This window comes from Grampus griseus (assembly GCF_964374135.1).
Source record: "Grampus griseus genome assembly, chromosome: 10".
NCBI classification, from domain to species: domain Eukaryota; kingdom Metazoa; phylum Chordata; class Mammalia; order Artiodactyla; family Delphinidae; genus Grampus; species Grampus griseus.
Window position 1 is genome coordinate 32,492,577 of NC_139004.1, and position 18,583 is coordinate 32,511,159.

An 18,583-nucleotide genomic window follows, 5' to 3' on the forward strand; every position below is an offset into this window, starting at 1 on the left:
CCCCACTTCGGGAGCAGTGTGTACAGTATGGTGGTTCAGAGGTCAGCCCTGGAGCAGAGACCCCAGCTTCACCACTTACTCTGAGGCTTTGGGCAAGTTATTAGATCTCTCTCTGTGCCTCAGTTTTCTCATCTGTAAAACGGGGATGGTGATCATACCAATTGCAAGGGGCTGTTTTGAGAATTAGATGAATTAATAAGGTATAAGATGCTTAGAAGGGTGCCCAGCCCATTGCAAGTGTTCAATAATTCTACCTAGTCTTACATTATTACTGCTATTATAGTGATCAACCTGCCAGATTGCTTGCTTCTAAAGCTCCTAGGCACACAATAAGAGGAACTATTCATATTGTGGTAACTCAGCTGCAGAAAGGATACTCCCTAGACCCCAACACTGGTGCAGAGATTAAATAAAATAATGAGAGAGAAGGTCTGCTTGGAAGCATGCCTGTGTTAGTCCCCACCCCACCCCCAGTATAACGTCTTGGTGATCAGAACAGCACTATCTAGAGAATGTCCCAGGAAATCCTGTTGTCAACGCACAGACGCTTAGAAGCCAGTGAGAATTGGGTGGGTTTTAGTGGTAGCTGTTGGGGGTGTCCTGTTATTTCTACTTTTCTTGTTTCTGATTGTGCCAAATCTGCACTCTTACAACCCCCCTCTCCCTCCCCACCCACCCTCTGGCATCTTGGTCTCCAGCCTTAGGCATGGAGCCTGGCAGCCACCACTGGGGAATCATGTTTGCCCAGAGTGTACGGGACGGGACGGGGCAGCGCTGGGAACTAGAATTTCTGGAGACATGGGGAAAGCTCGCCATTTTGGCCCCTTTGAGAGGTAGAGAATCTGGAATGTGCCAGCCGACTCTCTGCCAGGTAGGGCAGCACATAAAGGACTCTGTGTCCCATTTCTGGGGTGCTCCCCGGAGCCTCCATGTCACAGTCAAGGCCCTCTATGTGGGAATCTTTAAAACTCTTGCACTTTTCTCCTAAAGTCATGTGCAAGAGGCAAAGTAACCACCATTCATCCAATGTTCCAGTTAGTAGGATTCTGGTTAGTTGGAATTTTGACCTTTCTTCTCTTTCCCCTCTGGCTATAGAGGAAGAGAAGGTCCCTTGGCCCCAGTAAATGGAGAAAGCCCTCCTTGCTCATGGCCCATGTGGTATGAGGTCCACAGTGACCCCTGCCTCTCAGAGGTGACAGTGTGTGAAATTCTCATCAATGTGTCTTAAGAGTTATGAGGGAGATTGGTTGAGAAAATGTTCTACAATAGTTCCCACTATTGTAGAAACAGCCCAGAGCACAGGTCCAGCAACTAGAGGAAGAGAAAGGTCCTGTATTGTCTTCCTACAGAGGACGGGACCACATTTGCTGGCACTGTCATTGTTCCCATTGTACAGGTGGGAAAACTGAGGCCCCGAGAGGTTAAGCCACACGGTGAGTCAGTGGCAGAGCTGGGATTTGTACTAAGTCAGGTGGACCCTACTGTCCTATTTCTGCTCTGTCCTCAAGGGTGCGTCAGATGGAGCCGTGCCCCCAACATTGATGGTTTGGGAGCTAAAGAAATCTTGGGTTAGAGGAGTCCGGAAGGTGGGTGCTGGGCCACTGGGTGGCCTAATCTGCTCTGCTTGTTCCAGATTAGAAATTCAAACACTCAAGCGAAAAGCCAGCTTGTTTTCCTCCCTCTCTCAGAGATAAGCTTTAGCTGGGGCCTTGATCAAGCTCTCGGGGCCCCAAAAGGAGGGACTTGTTGTGGGAGTGAAGGCTTAAGACCTGTACGGGGTGGATGAGGAGAGAGAGGACTGCTGGTGGCTGAAAGCTTCAGGAGACCCCAAGAAACCGCCCCTGGAGTCCCTCCCAATCCTGCTTCACTTGGTCCCAAAAGCACACGCCCCACCCGTAGGATCTTGTTATGTAAGAGGTGCTGGGCTGGGTCCAGCAGGGGCCACTGTGGGGCCTGATTAAACTCAGTTTTCCTGATTAAACTCCATTGGCCCCTGTGCCTTTGATCTCCAGCTCATGGTCACCCCTCACTTGTCTCCTCTAGATGGGATCTATTTTGGAGACAACCGAGCTGACACAGTGAGTGAGTCGGGAACCGCCACACTGAAAGCTCGGCCAAGAGTCCGGCCCCTGCTGACCTTTCTTCCACTGGTGAGTACTGTTCCGCCCTGAGGTCTGTGGGTCTGCTGTGGATGGGCCACCTTGGCTGCCATAGAGGAGGAAGCCCCACCTGCCCTGGCCCGAGTGGTCATCAGCCTCACCCTCTGTCCATTCCCTTCCGTCCTGATGCCAGCCCAGGGTGGCTACTGGGAGGAGGCATGGCTCATGGCAGAAAGGCTGGGATTAGGGGTGTCAGCTCCTCCGAGTCAAAACCTAAGGAGAGGTTATGGGGAAGTTGCATGCAGAGGCAATGCAGCAGTGGGTACCTCCAGCTCAGCAGGATTCATATTCCACAATAACCGATGGCTGACTGCTCTGTGCCACGCCCTGCATTGGATTCTGGGATTCAGAGATGATTGAGCCAGCATTGCTCAAGGAACTCCCTGCCCAGTGCAGGGGATGAATCAGTAAACAGACTATTAGAATATAGGCCAGAGCAGGAGTGGCCAATCCAGCTACAGGGTGGTGATCAAGGAAAGCTTCCTGGAAGAGGTGGCACCTGAACTGTCTCAAAGGTCAAATAGCAGTGACCCTTGGGAGAAGGGCATTTGAGACCGATTTGTTTGTGGATCTGAAACTGCCAGAAACCAAAAACTCCCTTCTGGATCCTGTGGTTGGGCTTTTGTTCTCTAAAGGGAAAGACACTCAAAACAACTGCTCTGTGACTGGGTTTTCAGGGACAGCCTAGACCAGCGCCATCCAATAGAAGTATAATGTGAGCCTCATGTGTAATTTTATAATTTCTAGTAGCTACATGAAAAAGAAAGAGGTAAAATTAGTCCAAAGATGATCATTTCAACATTTAATCAATGTAGAAAATACTACTGAGGTAGTTTACATTCTTTCTTTCATACTAAGGCTTCAAAATCTGGTGTGCCACATTGAGAGCACACATCTGACTTCTGACTAGCAACATTTCAAGGGCTCAGTAGCCACTTGTGGCCAGTGGCTACCGTATGCGACAGCCCAGATTTAGAGCCTAAACTGTCAGCCTCATAAACTCCAGGTTCACTACTGTCTGTGAGACCTGGGTCCCGGTTGAGACAATACAGTCACGGGGGTCACAGCATCCCATACCTCGACGGACAAGGCACCTAATCCTGGTCTGAGTTCTCAGGGGCCTGTTAGACCTCACGGCACCCCATGCCTCAGTCTGGGGCACCCGCAAGTTCTGTCCAGCACAACCATCTCCCTTGCACCATCACCGATTTTTTCTGGGTTGTCCAAGCTCACCAACCAGACCCCGAGATTCTCTGTGAGAGGCACTGAGTCTTACAGTCTCCTTGCTGCGACCCCAAGGCCTGTATGTGGAGGGCTGAGCACACAGACCTCTGGGAATACAACTTTAAGTAATTTATTTTCTGCTTACAAAAGCAATTCACGGACATCACAGACAAATAGAGAGAGTACACCACCAACAACAAAAAGGTATAAAGCAAATGAGTCCACCCCTAACTTTGTTTCCAGAGATGCATAAAACTGTTACAGGGTTATCGCACCCATACATGCAGATGAAATAATTTTGAGATTTTCCGTCGCTGGAAGTGAATTCGATTCTCTCCCTTCACCTACTCCCAGCACACATACTCAGAATTACAGTGGTGGGCGCCCAGGGCTGACACACCAGTGCCTGTTATGGTTGTTAAAATATTTAAATAAATGGCTGTTTCCCCTTGAGTGGCGCTTGCTGTCCTGGCTCCTCCCTCAGATCTGCACCAGCAAGTAAAGGGTTAATGCAGCACAGCTGAGTTTCTTCTGATGGGCCGGCGTCCTGTATCCCTGCTCCCACCCACCCACCCACTTTGGGCCCCTTCAGTGATCAGGGCAGGTCCCTGCCTTTCTGCTCTCCTCCTTTCTGGCTTGGGTCCTCTGGTTTGGATCTGGTCTGGGCCAAGCCGAGCATGACTCGGGGGGCTGCACAGGGTTAGGGACTGCTGGCTGGTACTGGCTTGGGAGCAGTCCTTCCGGGCAAGCCTCAGACCCAGCCCCAGGAGATGGGGCTTCTCGCCACCAAACTCACGGCCCCTCACTGGTGAAGGCGAGGGAATGAACACACTGTGAACCCACAACTGAAAGGGGCCTCGTCGGGTCCACACCAGCCTCACTTTACATTGGCAGGAACTGAACCCAGAAAGGGAAGGTCATTCCACGCCGTCGGTGCCGGCTGGGTGGCTTGTGTGGTCCTAGCCAGTGGCAGGGCCATGAGATCGTGGCTGACACGTGGGGGACACTTACCGTGCGTCAGGCACCATCCCAAGTGCCTCGCCTGTGTTAACAGAGTCATTGGAGCCACCCTCTTGGGAAGATGCTGCTGTGAATCCCCATTTTACAGGTAGAGAAACTGAAGCACAGGATGGGGCAGTAACTTGCCCAAGGACAGGCAGCTCATAAGTGGCAGAGCTGGGATCTGTAGCCGGGCTCCAGGCTCCGAGTTCTATTCAGGCCGTTCTATCTTCCCCTCCACCCACGGCCTAGAAGCTTTTTTTCTTCCCTCCCAGCACCAGCCCGCAGCACCGCCTGCATCTCCCATGTCTGCCTCTCTGAACCCCTGCCTGGCAGCCAGGGCTTTCTGGGCACCAGGGCTTCTGCCTCTGTAGGGTCATAGACCCCTTTGAGAGCATGATGAGGCTGTGAGCCACGTACACGTAATTTTGCTTACAATTCCAACAGAGGGATCTCAGGCCCCTGGAAGCCCACCTATGATGCATCTTAAGATTAGGAACCCTGGGCATGGTGGCCCGTATCCCGGGGACATGTTTTACTCCTGACTCAGGTTGTAAGATACAAAGCAGCCCCAATAGCCTTCATCACCAGCTCCTGGGTTGAGGGGAGTCCGACTCCTCTCCCTTAGGCTCTGGGCTGGATCCTTTGCTTTCTTCTAGCTGGGGCAGGAGGCCGGGAGAATGAGAGGCAGGAGGACAGAACTGTGGGTTCACACGTAGACACACGTGCGCACACCCTGGCCCCCAGCCCCACCGAGTTGGGGCAGGGGTGGGGAGCTGGGTCGAGGCCAAGCCCTGCCTGACACTGTCCTAACCAGCTGGGCCTTGCCCCTCCCTCTCCTCCCTTCCCACACTCAGGGGGCACCTCCCAGGCCAGGCCACCCTGGGGCAGGGGAGGCTCAAGGCGGCGATGCCCATGACAGGCCCGTGCTCTTCCTTGAGCGCCGTCCGGGCCGGACCGTATTCTGGGAGCACTGTCGCTGTCAGTACCTCTCAGGAGCCCGCAGAGGGACTGGTGCAAGAGGGGAGGGCAAGATGAGGCAGAGAAGGGCCACAGCAGGTGCTACTGGCCCCTTCCTGGAGCTTCCTTGCCCTGTTTGAGGTGAAAGTGCAGAGAACAAAGAAATACTTTTCCAGGCAGCCGGCAGCTGGAGGCCAATTATGAAGAGGACCTTGGGATCCCTCAGTGACTGGGATGGGATCTGCATTGATCCTCAGGTAACTGGCACCAGTGCCTGCTGTGCCACTGGGCTGCAGGGTGGCTGAGGGCCAGGCCCTTCCTCTCCCAGGGCCGCTGGCTCCTCACCCACCAGCGGGGGTTATACTGGATGGTCCACTAGGGTCTCCTCAGCTGTGACTTTCTGTGTTAAAATAACTTGCTAACAGAGGGGCAGGAAGTGGGGTCAGCTCCCTGGAGCCCCCCAGAGACTCCAGGCCCTCTGAAAAGGACATGCTTCAGTCACCAGGGCCACCCCACTTCCTGCTCTGCAAGCTCTGAGGAACTGGATTAGAATCGCAAACTTCAGAGCTGGGGTAGGGGCGGACCTTAGTGCTCATCAGGATGAGAAAACTGAGGCCCAGGGAGGGGACGGTCCTGCCCAGGCCACACAGATCAAAGGAGGTGGAGACAGGACCCAAGTCCAGGTCTCCTCCTCTCAATTCAGTCCTGTCTACACCACGTGGGCCTGGGCTGAGTCGGGGAAGGATCCTTTCTCCCCACTTCCTTCTACCTCCAAGGGGGAGCCCGGCCCAGAGCTCAAGCCAGAGCCTGTCCCTAGCTTTTGAGAGCTGACTGGTGGAACAACTGGTGGAAAGAAGGTCATACTTTCTCTGGGGCTGCCTCTTGCCCTACCCTAGTCTGAGCCCAGCCATCTCCAGGGCGATGCATATGAGGAATTAAAAATTAAATGCCAACGTGGCAAATATGGGGAAACTGGCTGGACAGGTCCCCTGGGCTGCTGCAGGCGGTGAGAGCTCCCTGGGTCACCCCACCCTCTGAGTCAGGCAGGCCTGGCAGTGCCTGGGGAGGTGTCAGCCTGGGTTCCGGGCAGGAAGCCCGGCTGTACCCTGCCCTCCTTGAAACGCAGAGATGCAGCCCAAGTCAGCCGGATTTCTCCTTCCCACTTTTCCACCCCATCCCCCGCCGTGGGAGCTCGTCTCTGAACTCAAGGCCCAGGCTCCCTTTGGGGTTGGGGTTTGAGCTCCTTAGGGTGAGCTGGGAAGGGCAGTCCTTATTGGCTTTCGAGTGATTCGCGTGGCTGACGTTAGCTGGGAGGGCTGTCAGGTGGGGGAAGCTCCATGCGTTCCTGGGGGGTGGGTGTCAGAAGCTTGCAGCCAGTGTACGGATGGAGCACCCTCTCCCCACCGTAGCCACCCCCGCCTCTGCCCACCTGGCTCCTCCTCCATGGTGGAGGTCTCAGCCTGAACCTACAAAGCTCCACCCACACCCTTACCCTTATCCACACATGGCCACCCCTTGGGCTCAGGGATGTGCACCCCCAGCTTGGGCTGCCCTCAGGACTGACTGGGAAAGAAGCTCTAGAAATGGGCTCAGGGCCATTTAAATGGGGGATTCTAGGGACCTTGGTGCCTGGAGCAGGGTCAAGAACGGGGTGTTGTGGGCTCTTAGGGCATGTCCCTTTGATCCCATGGACTCCTTGCCCTAAAGGGAACCAGAGCAGGGCCCTCTGTAGCTCAGAGTCCAGGGCAGGACCCTGAAACGAGGGTCTAAGAGCAATTCTGGGATGGCAGGCTGGTCCAGAGGAAGACGGCCTTGTTGGTGGAATTCTCTGTTCCCCAGGAAGGGGGTATGAGCTGTGGCAGAGGATGGAGGGCAGGGCGGGGAAGTAATGGGGCTTTTTTTTTTTTTTTTTTTTTTTGCGGTATGCAGGCCTCTCACTGTTGTGGCCTCTCCCGTTGCGGATCACAGGCTCCGGACGCGCAGGCTCAGCGGCCATGGCTCACGGGCCCAGCCGCTCCGCGGCATGTGGGATCTTCCCGGACCAGGGCGCGAACCCGTGTCCCCTGCATCGGCAGGCGGACTCTCAACCACTGCGCCACCAGGGAAGCCCTGGGCCTCTTCTTTTTTAACGCTCACTGGTTCCCAGCTTCAGAGAAGCTGCTGTGTGGGGATCACACTCTGTACCCTCACGCTGCCCCGCAAAGCCAGGAAACAACTAACCGGCTGGGCTTCACCCCGCTGGGGACGCTGGGTGCCTGGAGGGGTTTCCTGTGGCTCTCACTCTGGGGGCCTGTCCTCCTGCTCCCCCAGCCTACAGCAGTGTCCCCAGCCGTGCCTGGCTCTGACTCTGACTCAGGGTCATCTCCCTCACCCCCTGCAGCTCCACACCTCACCCTGAGGTGCCCCAGCCAGGCTACTGGAGGAATCTGGTGAGGAAGTTTGCATTCCACAATGTGTCAGTAAGGCACCGAGCTGGCCTGTGTCCAAGGCAACCATGTGCGGCCCATTGGCCAAGCTCCTGGTGACCCACCCTTGGGGGTTGCCTGGGTTCTGAAGAATCCCAGGCATGAGGATGTGTGTGTCCCAGTCCCAGGAAGGCCAAGGGGGCAGGGCTGGGCCCATCGGTGGGGTAAGGCTGTCCCCTGAGCCCTTGGTGGTGCAGCAGGGGGCTAGCAATGGGCTCTGACCCCCTGTAACATTAAGGGGGAGACAACCTCATCCTGAATAGTGAACGCTTTCCTCCCTTCCTCTTTCCTTCTTTCCTTCCTCCTTCTCTTCAACTCTGAAATGTCTGTGGTTGAAAGGGCAGTAGGAGATTCCCGGCTACCTGACCCTGACTACGGGGAAGCACCCATGTATCTCTTCAGGTCCAGCTGGGCAGACACATCCCGGGAGCTGTGCCCAGGCAGAGTGTCCATGGACTCAGGCCACTGCTCACCTACTGAGCCTTGTTAGGGCCTGAGGGCCAGGAGCCCGGGGAAATGCCCTTCCTTGAGTGCTTCTCTGCAGGACCTATTTAGGTGTGGGGCATCACAACAAACCTAAGGGAGGTGGGATCAACCCCATCTTACAGATGAGAAAACTGAGCCTCAAAAGGCGAGAGGGGGGCACACTTCCTGACCACTGACCTTGTGTCCGATTCTGTCTTTGAGATGATGGAGTTAAATTAAGATTGCCAATCTGGGGACTTCCCTGGCTGTCCAGTGGTTAAAACTGTACATTTCCAGTGCAGGGGGCACAGGTTTGATCCCCGGTGTGGGAACTAAGATCCCACATGCCACGCGGTGTGGTTAAAAAAAAAAAAAAAAAAATTGCCAATTTGGTCTGCCTGCCTATAAAATCCATGCTCTTTCTTCTTGATTACAAGAATTAAGAAAAAAAACCAAAACTATGTACTGTGTGCTTCTTTAAATTATGAAGGAAACAGAAATTCATCGTTAAGAACTGAAAATAGAGACAAGTATAAGGAAGAAGATATATATAAATATTCTTGGAACAGCACTTCTGCCCCCAGTCTCCCTGCCAGCTAATCATTGCTGGGTGACTTTTCAATATATGAGGCTGTGAGGGATTTTAAAGGGCTGCTTGACTGAGCTGGGGAGCCGGTTTGCACCCCTCTGTGAGGTGAAAAATTGGAGTCACCTGATGCACACGGGCCCTGCTGAGGTCGAGCAAGACACTTTGCTTTCTTGTTTCAGCCCTCGTGCGGTAAATAAGCATCCTTTTCTATTTAGTGCCATGTTTTTTCATATTTCTTTGCTTTTTGTTGGTGATTTTGCTATTTAAAATGGTCCCCAAGCATAGGGCTGATGTGCCGTCTGACATCCCTACATGCGAGGAGGCTAGGTGAGGCGCCTTAACAGAGAAAATACGTGCGTTAGGTAAGCTCCGAAGGTGTGAGTTATGGTGCTGTTGGCCATGAGTTCAGTGTCAGTGAGTCAACAATAGATATTAAATAAGGTCTCTTTAAACAGAAACACGCATAAAACAAAGTTATGTATTGATCAGCTGATGAAGGTGCCTTGACCAAGGTTTACAGGAACCTAACCCTGTATTTCCCTCGGGCATTTTGATCCAGTTTTTGCTAATTGAGTGTTCGCAGCAACTTTATAGACCCTAACTACCGTGAATAACAAGACTCGACTATATCATAAAATTCACCCTTTTAAATGAGCCCTTTTATATTTTAGTAGACTCACAAGGTTGTGCAACCATCACTGTGGATTTTCCAGCAATAAAATGGCCTCACGGAGTAGCGATTTAAGAACCATGTCTTTCCCTGTCCCCTAACCGTTCTGCTCTCTTTCAGGATGCCCAGGAGAACCATGGACTGGCTGTGCCCACCCCCTCTGTCCCAGACAGCTTTGCAGACCAACAAATGACAGGTAAGAGGACCCTAAGCTTGGGGCTTGTCCATCTTTCTTTTTTCCTCCTTAAGCCCAAGCGTCTGGTGCCCCCTCCCCAGCTGGTGAGAAAGCTGGAGTCCCCGGGCCTCTTGGCTGCTGGCTGTCGTGGGTGGGAGATGAGGAGAGCCACGGTTGGCTAAGGCCCAGTGGGGGAAGGATGGTGAGGGCTGAGGCCAGAGCAGGAACAAGTTCAGCGTGAGTGGTAGAGAGAACCCCGGAGTAAGGCAGACCTGGCTTCGAGTCCCAGCTCCCCTGCATACTAGCTTCGCTCCCTGGGGCAAATCACTTAACCCCTTGCACCTCCGTATCTTCCAGTGAGCCACGGGCAAGACAATTCCAGTTCTGGAAGAGTAAACTAAGTACTGGATGGGATGCAAGTCACTTCTTGTCATACCCTGCTCAAAACCCTCCAGTGACTTCCCTTGTCACCCAGTGGAAGGGTTCTTGCCAGGACCGCCAGAATCTGGCCCTACCTGGTCTCATCTCCTGCTGGCTTTCCTGTCTCATGCTGCTCTGCCATCCCGGTCTCCTTGCTGCTCCTTCAATATCCAGGCACATTTCCACCCTCAGGTCTTTGCGCTGCAGTTCCCACTGCCCTGACAGTTCTTCGCCTGCACGTGTGCATAGATCTCGCCTCCCTCTTTCCCTCTTTTCCTCTTTGCTCCAGTGTCACCTTCTCAGCCAGGTCTTCCCTGACCACCCTAGTCACATTGCACCCCTACCACCCCTCCTGGGTTTCCCCCATATTACTCATCACCTAATGTGGTAGTAATTTACTAATATATTATGTTTATTGCCTGTCTCATTGCCCCATTAAAACACAAGCTCCACGAGAGCCAGTATTTTGACTATTTTTTGGTTTGTCTTTTACTCAATGTGCTCAATGGATGTTGGTTTTCCCCCTCCCTACTCTCTGTCTGGCGTTTGTTTTGAAGTCAGACAGCTGGGAGGAGCCCTTCAGAGCTGCACATTCCCAGGTTTGTTTCTCTCCGCCCTAGAAATTGAGAGGAGGAGAGGTGAAGGACAGGTACCCCTCAGAGAGAAGTAATCAGGGCATCCTGGTGGCCTGCAGACGATAGGGAGGGGGCAGGGGCTGGGGCCAAGAAGGGAGGGATGTGAGCCGCCGGGGCCAGGGGGGCTCAGCAGCTCTCTGGTGCCTCGGTCGTCCAGGTCACCTCATTTCCACAGACCCCCATCCATCCTGCAGTCCAGAATCTGTTCCAGAAGTTCTCTGTGAGGTGGAAACTGGGTTCTTGGTAGATTCAGGATCTTTAGAAAGCAGGAGGTGCTCATGCAAATTTCTCCCTCCCAAACTTTCACCCAGACTTCCTTCCTGAGGTCTCCAGGCCCCCACCCCCATCCATGACTTCCTATCTCTGCCACCTTCCCTGTCTGTCTTACGGCTGAATGACAAGGTAAGCACAGGTGGTAGCAGTCAAAGCAATTACCATTCCTTAAGCACCTACTATGGGCCTAGCCCCTGGTAAGCTCTTGCCATGCATTTGCATGAATTCTCTTGCTTAATCCTCACAACAGCTTTATGAGGTAAGTGCTGACATCGTTCCCATTTTTCAGATGATGAAACTGAGGCTCAGCAAAAGGTTAATGAGTGTGTCTCAGGTTGCACATTTAGTAAGCGGAAGAGCCGGGATTTGAACCCTGGCCTCTCTGGCTTTGTACCAGCCAAGGCACCTGTAAGAAACACTTGGTGTTGAAGGGCCTAACTGAAGGGAGTTTAGTAAAGGGATGATATACAGGACTGTGAGTGGGGCAGAGAAGGGTGAGCCTTGGGAGCCTGTGGAGAAGATTTAGCACAGGCTCCAGAGGCTGTGCCAGGGACAGGCAGGGGCCCCTCCCCAGAAAGAAGAGGGTCACTCCCAGGAGACATGGCTGCTCCTCACGTGCTGTTCAAAAGGAAAGGCACGACACCGGCCAGCTACTCCCTCAGGAGCCCACCCCGCCCTGCCCTGGGCACTCGGAGATGGGCAAGCCCGGCTGCCTTCTCGCCCTTCTCATCTCTGCCTCTCCCTCCTTGCAGGCACCAGCAAGCTTATCAATGGCAACCTCCGATTATACAGCTCTGTGGGGGACCTGAGGCCTGGGCACTATGGCCAGGACTTGCTCATCCCCCCGCCACCCCCGGGCCCAGCCCCGGCACCACCCCCAGACGCTCCGCAGCCTCAGGAGGAGCCCTCACCACCACCTCCACCTTCCACGGCTCCCCCGCCTCCCCCGCTGCTGCCGGAACCCCCGTCCCCGCCCAGCATGGCCCCACCTCTGCCCCCAGTGATGGGGGCCCTATCCACCGCACCCCGCCTTCCCTCCCCATCCACACCCACCCCTCCGGACTTCATTCCCCCTGCGCCCCCCCTACCCTTTTCGCCAGCCCCAGCTCCCCCAGCTCCAGTGTCTCCTCGTACACCGGGGACTCACCCCTTCCCCGCTGCGGGTGTCACCAAGTGGAAATCAGAGGTAGCGCTGAGTGACAGGCAGCCAGAGGTCCCCAGAGGCAGCCCCCCCGGGAGCCCTGCTGAGCCCAAGGGGAGCCTCCTGGGACCGGAGACCCACCTCACCTTCCCCAGCTCGCTCAAGGTGCCTCCCCCAACCCCAGTCAGGACTTCATCCATCTCCTCTCAGGAAGCACAAGGGGCTCTTCCTGAGGAAAGAGAGGCCACCAAGAAGGCCCCCAGTCGACTCCCACTGCCTCCCAGCTTCCACATCCGCCCCGCGTCCCAGGTCTACCCCGACAGGGCCACTGAACCAGACCATCCCGAGGAGCCCAGGGCCACGGCACCAGCCCGTCCGAGGCCGGGCCAGTCCCAGGCCTGGACAAGCGAACAAGCCGAGACTCCACCTCCAGCCCCTCCCCCACCCCCTCCTCCACTCCCACTCCCTCCCCCGGCCCCCCCCCTGCCCCCAGCTGCCCCTCCTTTGCCATCTGCTGAGAAGGCAGCCCCTCCCCCGGCTGGGGTTATGAAAAGACCCAAGTCCAGCTCTCCTGCTCCCAAACCCAAACTTGACCCCCCCAGCCCAGAGGACACAGCCTCTTCAGAGTCCGTGGACTGGTGGGATCCCAGCCAGATGGCAAAGCTGCGGAACGAGCTGTCAGCCTATCTCTGTGGCTCCAAGAGAGAGGACCGGTTTGCCAGTCATCGACCAGGCCCAACTGCATCCTCTCAGGGAAAGGAGAGCCAGAAGGGCCCCAGCCTGCCAGAGAAGGAGGCGCCCCCAAGTGTTCCTGAGGAGAGTCCTTGCAGCCAGCCAGAGAGGAAGGCTGCCGCCAGCCTGACCCTCCCTCCTTTGGACTACATCCCCCAAGACCCGCCAGCTCCTAGCATCCGGCAGATCCGGGATAAGCTGGAGGCCCAGCTTTCCTCATCAGCAGAGAAGGAAGCCAAGCCCAGCAGAGGGTCTCTGCCTCCCAAACCTCAGCTAGAACGGGTAAGAATCTTTGAAAACAGGGCTGATAATGGCAAATTCTCCAAGCCCGCGGCCAAGAATCTGCCACCTCTATCCACCACCCCTCTGCCAACCACACCACTCCAGTCCAAGGCCACGCCTGGACCAGCCATACCACCCAGGGCCACACCTGAGCCAGCCACACCTGGACCAGCCACACCACCCAGGGCCACACCGGAGCCAGCCACACCTGGACCAGCCACACCACCCAAGGCCACACCGGAGCCAGCCACACCTGGACCAGCCACACCACCCAAGGCCACACCGGAGCCAGCCACACCTGGACCAGCCACACCACCCAAGGCCACACCGGAGCCAGCCACACCTGGACCAGCCACACCACTCAAGGCCACACCTCTGCCCACCACATCATCCCAACTGATAGCAGAGAAGAACCTAGTCCCAGCTGGACAGTGGGAGAAGCCAGAACATCAAGAAGTTGCAGTGCCCTCCAAGCCAGAGGCAGGAGGGCGCTCCTCAGAGACCAGTAAGCCTACACAGGGAGCCCTCTCATCTCCAGCCCTCCCCACAAAGATATCCCCTGGCCGAGAAGAGGTGCCGTTTCTCTATAAGCCCCATCGCAGCCAGAACATCCCCAGCAGAGATGTGGCCGTGGTGACGCCCACCCTGTCCAGAGGAGAGGCGGTAGGGTCATGGGAGCCTGTGGAGGTGAAGGAGCCCCGGAGGCTGCCAGCCAACCCCCCTGCCTCAGCCCAGCCTGCTGAGGAACTCCTCAGGCATCCAGTGACAGGGCAGGTGGTGGAGCAGGGCTCCCCGATGGCTCTGCTCCTTGCAGCCAGGCAGAGGGCACAGAAGGGGAGGTCCAGAGGGGCTGCCCTGGGCCAGTCCTCCCTGCCAGGGAGTCTCCGTGGCCACAGCCAGCCCGGGGCAGGCTCTGACACCATCTTCTACAACGACGGCCAGCCCAACTCCTTCACAGTGGTCCCCAAGGTACCCAAGGAGACTGAGAAGGACCCCCAGCTAAACTTGCCAGGACAGCCCAAGGTACCCAGTCAGTGGAAGCCCCAGCCCCGCAGAGACCCAGAGGGCACGGAGCCCAGCCGCGGGTACAGCTGGACAAAGACGGAGCCGCAGGCCCCCGTGGCTTGGGAAAGACCAGTGCCCTCCAGCCTCCCCCAGGGCCGCCTGCTGCCCAAGTCCTCCTCTTCCCCTCCTTCTCCTTCCCACAAGAGGGAAGAGGAGTTCAACTTTGAGGTCATCCCACCGCCACCAGAATTCAGCAATTACCCTGAGCCCCCGCCCCGCGCCCTGCAGTATCTGGGGCGCCGGGGCTCCCCTCCCCAGAACAACTTCTCAGACTTGGGGCAGCTCGCGGACGCGGGCCCCGCTCGCGGCTCCTCGCGCTTTTCCGCCAGTGCGGGCCCCGCCGGGGCCTCCATGGGCCTGGGCCGTTTCTCGGGCGGGGGCCGTTCGCTTATCAAGAAGCGCCTGTACGTCGTCGGGGAGACCCACCGCAGCCCCAGGCTGCCCCGGGGCGGCAGTGGCCGCAGCCCGACCTCCCCTAGCTGCTTCGGGCCGCATCCCAGAGGGCCCTTCGCAGCGCCCGGAGGCCCGGAGATGCGGCGCGTCAACTCGACGGGCCGCGCGCCCCCTGCCGGCCTGCACGCGCGGAATATGCCCCTGGAGGGCGGCCCCCGCGGAGAGGCCAAGTACAAAGCGCCCGGCGGCGGCGACTGCGGCTGCGCCCCGGCTACCCGCAGGTGAGTTGCGGGCCAGGGTGATGGCGGAAGCCTGGGCTGGGAAGCCAGGGGAGAGGGAGGCTCTCCCCTGGACCACGGGGGAGCTGGCCAGGCCACGGCCATCAGTCTGGGACATTTGGTTTTCTCCCCTCTGGCTCTCAGGGCAGAGAGAAGGGGGAGGGAGGCACACTTCGCCTGGAGAGGGCGCCTTTGGCGCTTCCTTTATCTACTTCCTTATATCCCGTTATCTCCTTTGTTTTCTCTTTCCCCCTCCTCCTGCTTTCCCCACCAGCTCCCTCTTCTCTCTCCTCTCTCCCACTCCCTGGAGCCCCAGCGCGGGGTGGGGGGAGACCTGAGTGGTCCTTGGGTGCTGGGATTTCCCATCACAGAGACGCGTCCAGAGCCAGGCTAGGAGGGACGGGTTCTGAGCAGAAGGGTATGAGGCATGTACTCTGGCATCAGGGTCTAGACAGGAGGGAAGCCCTGTGTCTGGTGAGTCAATACTGGGGTCCTACTCTGGGGATGGTGAGCCCTGAGCTTGTGGGGTAGCTCCATCACACTGAGCCACGTCCTTCCTCTTGTGCCCTGGGGGAGATGGAAGGGGTGTTGGTTAGCCAGATATTAACCTTATCTCTCTCCTGCTCCCCACCAGGTCTCCCCACAGCAACCCCCACTATGGAAGCTCCATCAACACATTCACCGTGAGGCCTGGTACCCACCATCCCATCTCCTATGCCTACTCGGGGGCCCATCGGAAGGCCCCATCCTGAGCCCAGGGTTTTCTCAGTTCCTCTCCAAGGGGTCGGATCCAGGCACTTGTTTTTGTGGGGGTGGGAGGGACGCAGCAGGTGTTAAGTAGCCTCACTGAGACACAGAGGAGTCTGTTTCCCAAAGACAGACAGGGGGACAATGAGTGAAGCAGTGGGCCCAGTAAGATTGAACTTCTGTTTCCCAAAGCACTGGTGTGGCTGTGGACTGTCTGCAGATGGGGGTGGGAGGGGGAAGGAGGGAGGAGAGGAGGAAGGAGGGAGGAGAGGAGGGACCTTTAAGGAGCTGGAGCCTGAGTTTTCACTGTCTGGTACTATTTGCTTTAGCAAGGCTTATTGAAAGCAGTTTTCCAAGCAAGCCTACTGAGCAGGTTCTAAAAGCAAGGGCTGGAGCGCTTGCTCAGAAGGGAACCCATCAGGATGGCTGTGATTGCTGGTCAGGCCCTCATGAGGGGCTGAGGCGCAGCCCTGTCTGGGTTGGGGGTGCAGGGTGCTACAGGTTGACCTCCTCAGCCTCCACCAGTCCACCAGTCCACCAGTTGCCACTCCCAGAGGCGACACCTGGGGTTCCTAGCATAGAAGCCACGTTGAGGTGTGAGCAGGAATATGCATACATACATGTAGAGAAGGTACTGGAACAAAGTGCTTTGCATTGACCAAGGGTGGGGATGGGGTACTGGTGGTTCATTTCTCCCTGGCCCTGAGCTACAGGAAGCCCTAGAGAGAGAAGACATGGCAGGTTTGGGATGGAAGACAGAGGATTAAGGCTTGCTTTTCTTTTCAGACCCAGGCAGCCATGATTTGGGGGATCGGGCCCAAGGAGCCAGAAAGCCTGGGGCTTGACACCAAAGGCCTTACCTGGCCAGGCCCTGTATGGGATTTGGAGGGGCATCATTCCCAACCACCCCTCCCAACCCCAATACTACAGGTCTCCAATATTACTGAGGCCTTAGAATGTGTAACCAAGATGCCAGAAGGCCTTGTAGAGTAGAAGGTGACAGAGATGGAAATAGAGGTCTGAGAGGAGTTTGCTGCAAGTATGGAACGTGGTTTGGAAAGTCAAGAGTGGCAGGACTGGGCCAGTTCAGAGCAGGGGAGCCCTATCGGTAGGGTGACCATTTGTACTTTGCTGGGAAGTCTGGGTTTATGCCTGTTTTCCAGTGAGTGAGAACCCCTTCCACTTTCAAAAAAGTCCTGGTTTAGATAATATATGCTCACCAGACATATCAGGAAACAATATTCTTTGGTCAATCTTCTGTCTTCAGGTCTTGGTGGGCCGAATTCCTGGGGCCAGGCCAAGGAAGGCTACCTGGGTAAGGAGGAGGGGCAGGGGGTGCCCACCTCAGAGAAGCAGGCTGGTAGGAGCAGCCAGGAAGCAGTTCCCTTTGGGGGCACGATGATGGACCTCTATGATTTATGCTAACCAGCCAGGGTACCAGGGTGTGGGGATAGCAGATGACCACTTCAGGGAAAGAGACTGCAGGGGTGGGTGGGCACCCTGATGGGGCAGGGTCTGGTTACCTGTGTCTAAGAAGCGAACCCCACCCCAGTGCCAGCACTGGCTCTCTATATATGTATGTATTTTCCCTGTACAATGTTTTATAAAAGAGTTCACTAATTTATCTGCTGTGTTAAGGCTTGAGGGGTGGGGTGTGGATTCCCAACTGTATCTTGCTCTGGGGTGGGCAGGGAAGGACTGATTCGCTCTTGGCTTGGGAAATAAACAGGCCAGTTTGGATGGCCTTCAGCTCTGTGGCTATGGATTGATGACTGGGAGCTACTGGGATATGATCAGAGGTTGGGGGCGCTCAGCGGGGGAAGGCTGAGCACAGGGTGGTGGCTGAACTGGAGCCATTATGCTGGACCCAACTCTCTCTCTGACCCTTAGGTCTTCTCATTCTCCAAGTCCTTCAAGGGGAAGGAGCAGAGCTGAAGTCTGGTGATAACAAACTGTGCCCTTAAGCAAGTCTCTGACTCTCTGAACCTCAGTTTCTTCTTCTGTACAGTGAGCGCGATAACCTACCTCATAAGGCTGTTGTGAAGACTAGAGACAGTCATGCGTTCATTTAACAAGGATTTGAGTGACTACTAGATGGCAGGCACTGTGCTTAGCACGGATATACAGCCATCAACACACTGACACGCCTCCTGCCCATGGCAAGACAGTAGTCTTGTGGAGGAGAGAGGATGGAAGGAACGCACAGAAACAGCCTCTATTATAATAAGTGGTAGGAAGGGAAGGAACAGACACTATGAGAATAACTAGAGGGTGGGAGAGAGGTGGATTTACTTTGACTGGTCAGGGGAGGCCTCTTGAAGGGGTGATGTTTATGCCGATTTAGGCCGAGAACCCAGCACGTGTCTGGTACTCAGGAGTCGCTCAGGAAACTTAATCTTTGGGTGATGACTACCTTACGTTTGCATGTGGCCCTTCACGGTTTTCCGTAAAGCTTTGACGTGGCATCTTTAAATTTCCCAGAAGAGGAAACTGAGAACCAGAGGTCATCTCAAGACAGTGTGAGGGAGAGAGTGTGTTCCTTGTGTTTCTTGTGTCTGAGCCTTTTGTGGGGGGTTTTTGGGAAAGGGAGGCTGGGAGGACTACTCACTTATTCAGCAACTTGTGCTTCTAGGAGGGGCCTCCCTCTCCCATCCTGGGGCTCCCTGTTCTGTCTCTCAGCGTCCCCTGCCCTGTACTGCGAGGCCCTCATCTGGTAACAGTGAGGACAGGGGCCCTGCCTCTGGCTGCTCCTCTGCCCCCAGCCCCACCCCTGTTCCCTCCTAACTCTTCTTTCCCCTCGCCTGACAAGGAAGGGGCAGCGGGAGCGGAGGGTTGGGGCATCAGGGTCCCACATCTGGCCTTGCCTCTGACAAGCTGTGTGACCTTGGGTCTTGGCTAACTCATCTCAAAA

General features: G+C 56.0%; 1 protein-coding gene across 2 annotated transcripts in view; it reads left to right on the top strand.

Moving 5' to 3' along the window:
* LOC309828552 (uncharacterized protein C6orf132) overlaps positions 1-15,879 on the top strand; it is a gene marked incomplete at its 5' end in the record, with an annotated part of 23,556 nt that extends 7,677 nt beyond the window's left edge. The window contains 5 exons of one of the 2 annotated variants that reach the window (XM_082663964.1): positions 2,044-2,150; positions 9,652-9,727; positions 11,787-13,409; positions 13,593-14,928; positions 15,560-15,879. In XM_082663964.1, coding sequence (XP_082520090.1) covers positions 2,044-2,150; positions 9,652-9,727; positions 11,787-13,409; positions 13,593-14,928; positions 15,560-15,677 — 3,260 coding nt within the window. In that variant the 3' untranslated portion in view covers positions 15,678-15,879. Of the gene's footprint in view, positions 1-2,043; positions 2,151-9,651; positions 9,728-11,786; positions 14,929-15,559 lie in introns of both variants that reach the window. The other variant, XM_082663963.1, reaches the window with a different exon arrangement.
* Positions 15,880-18,583: the final 2,704 nt, after the last annotated feature.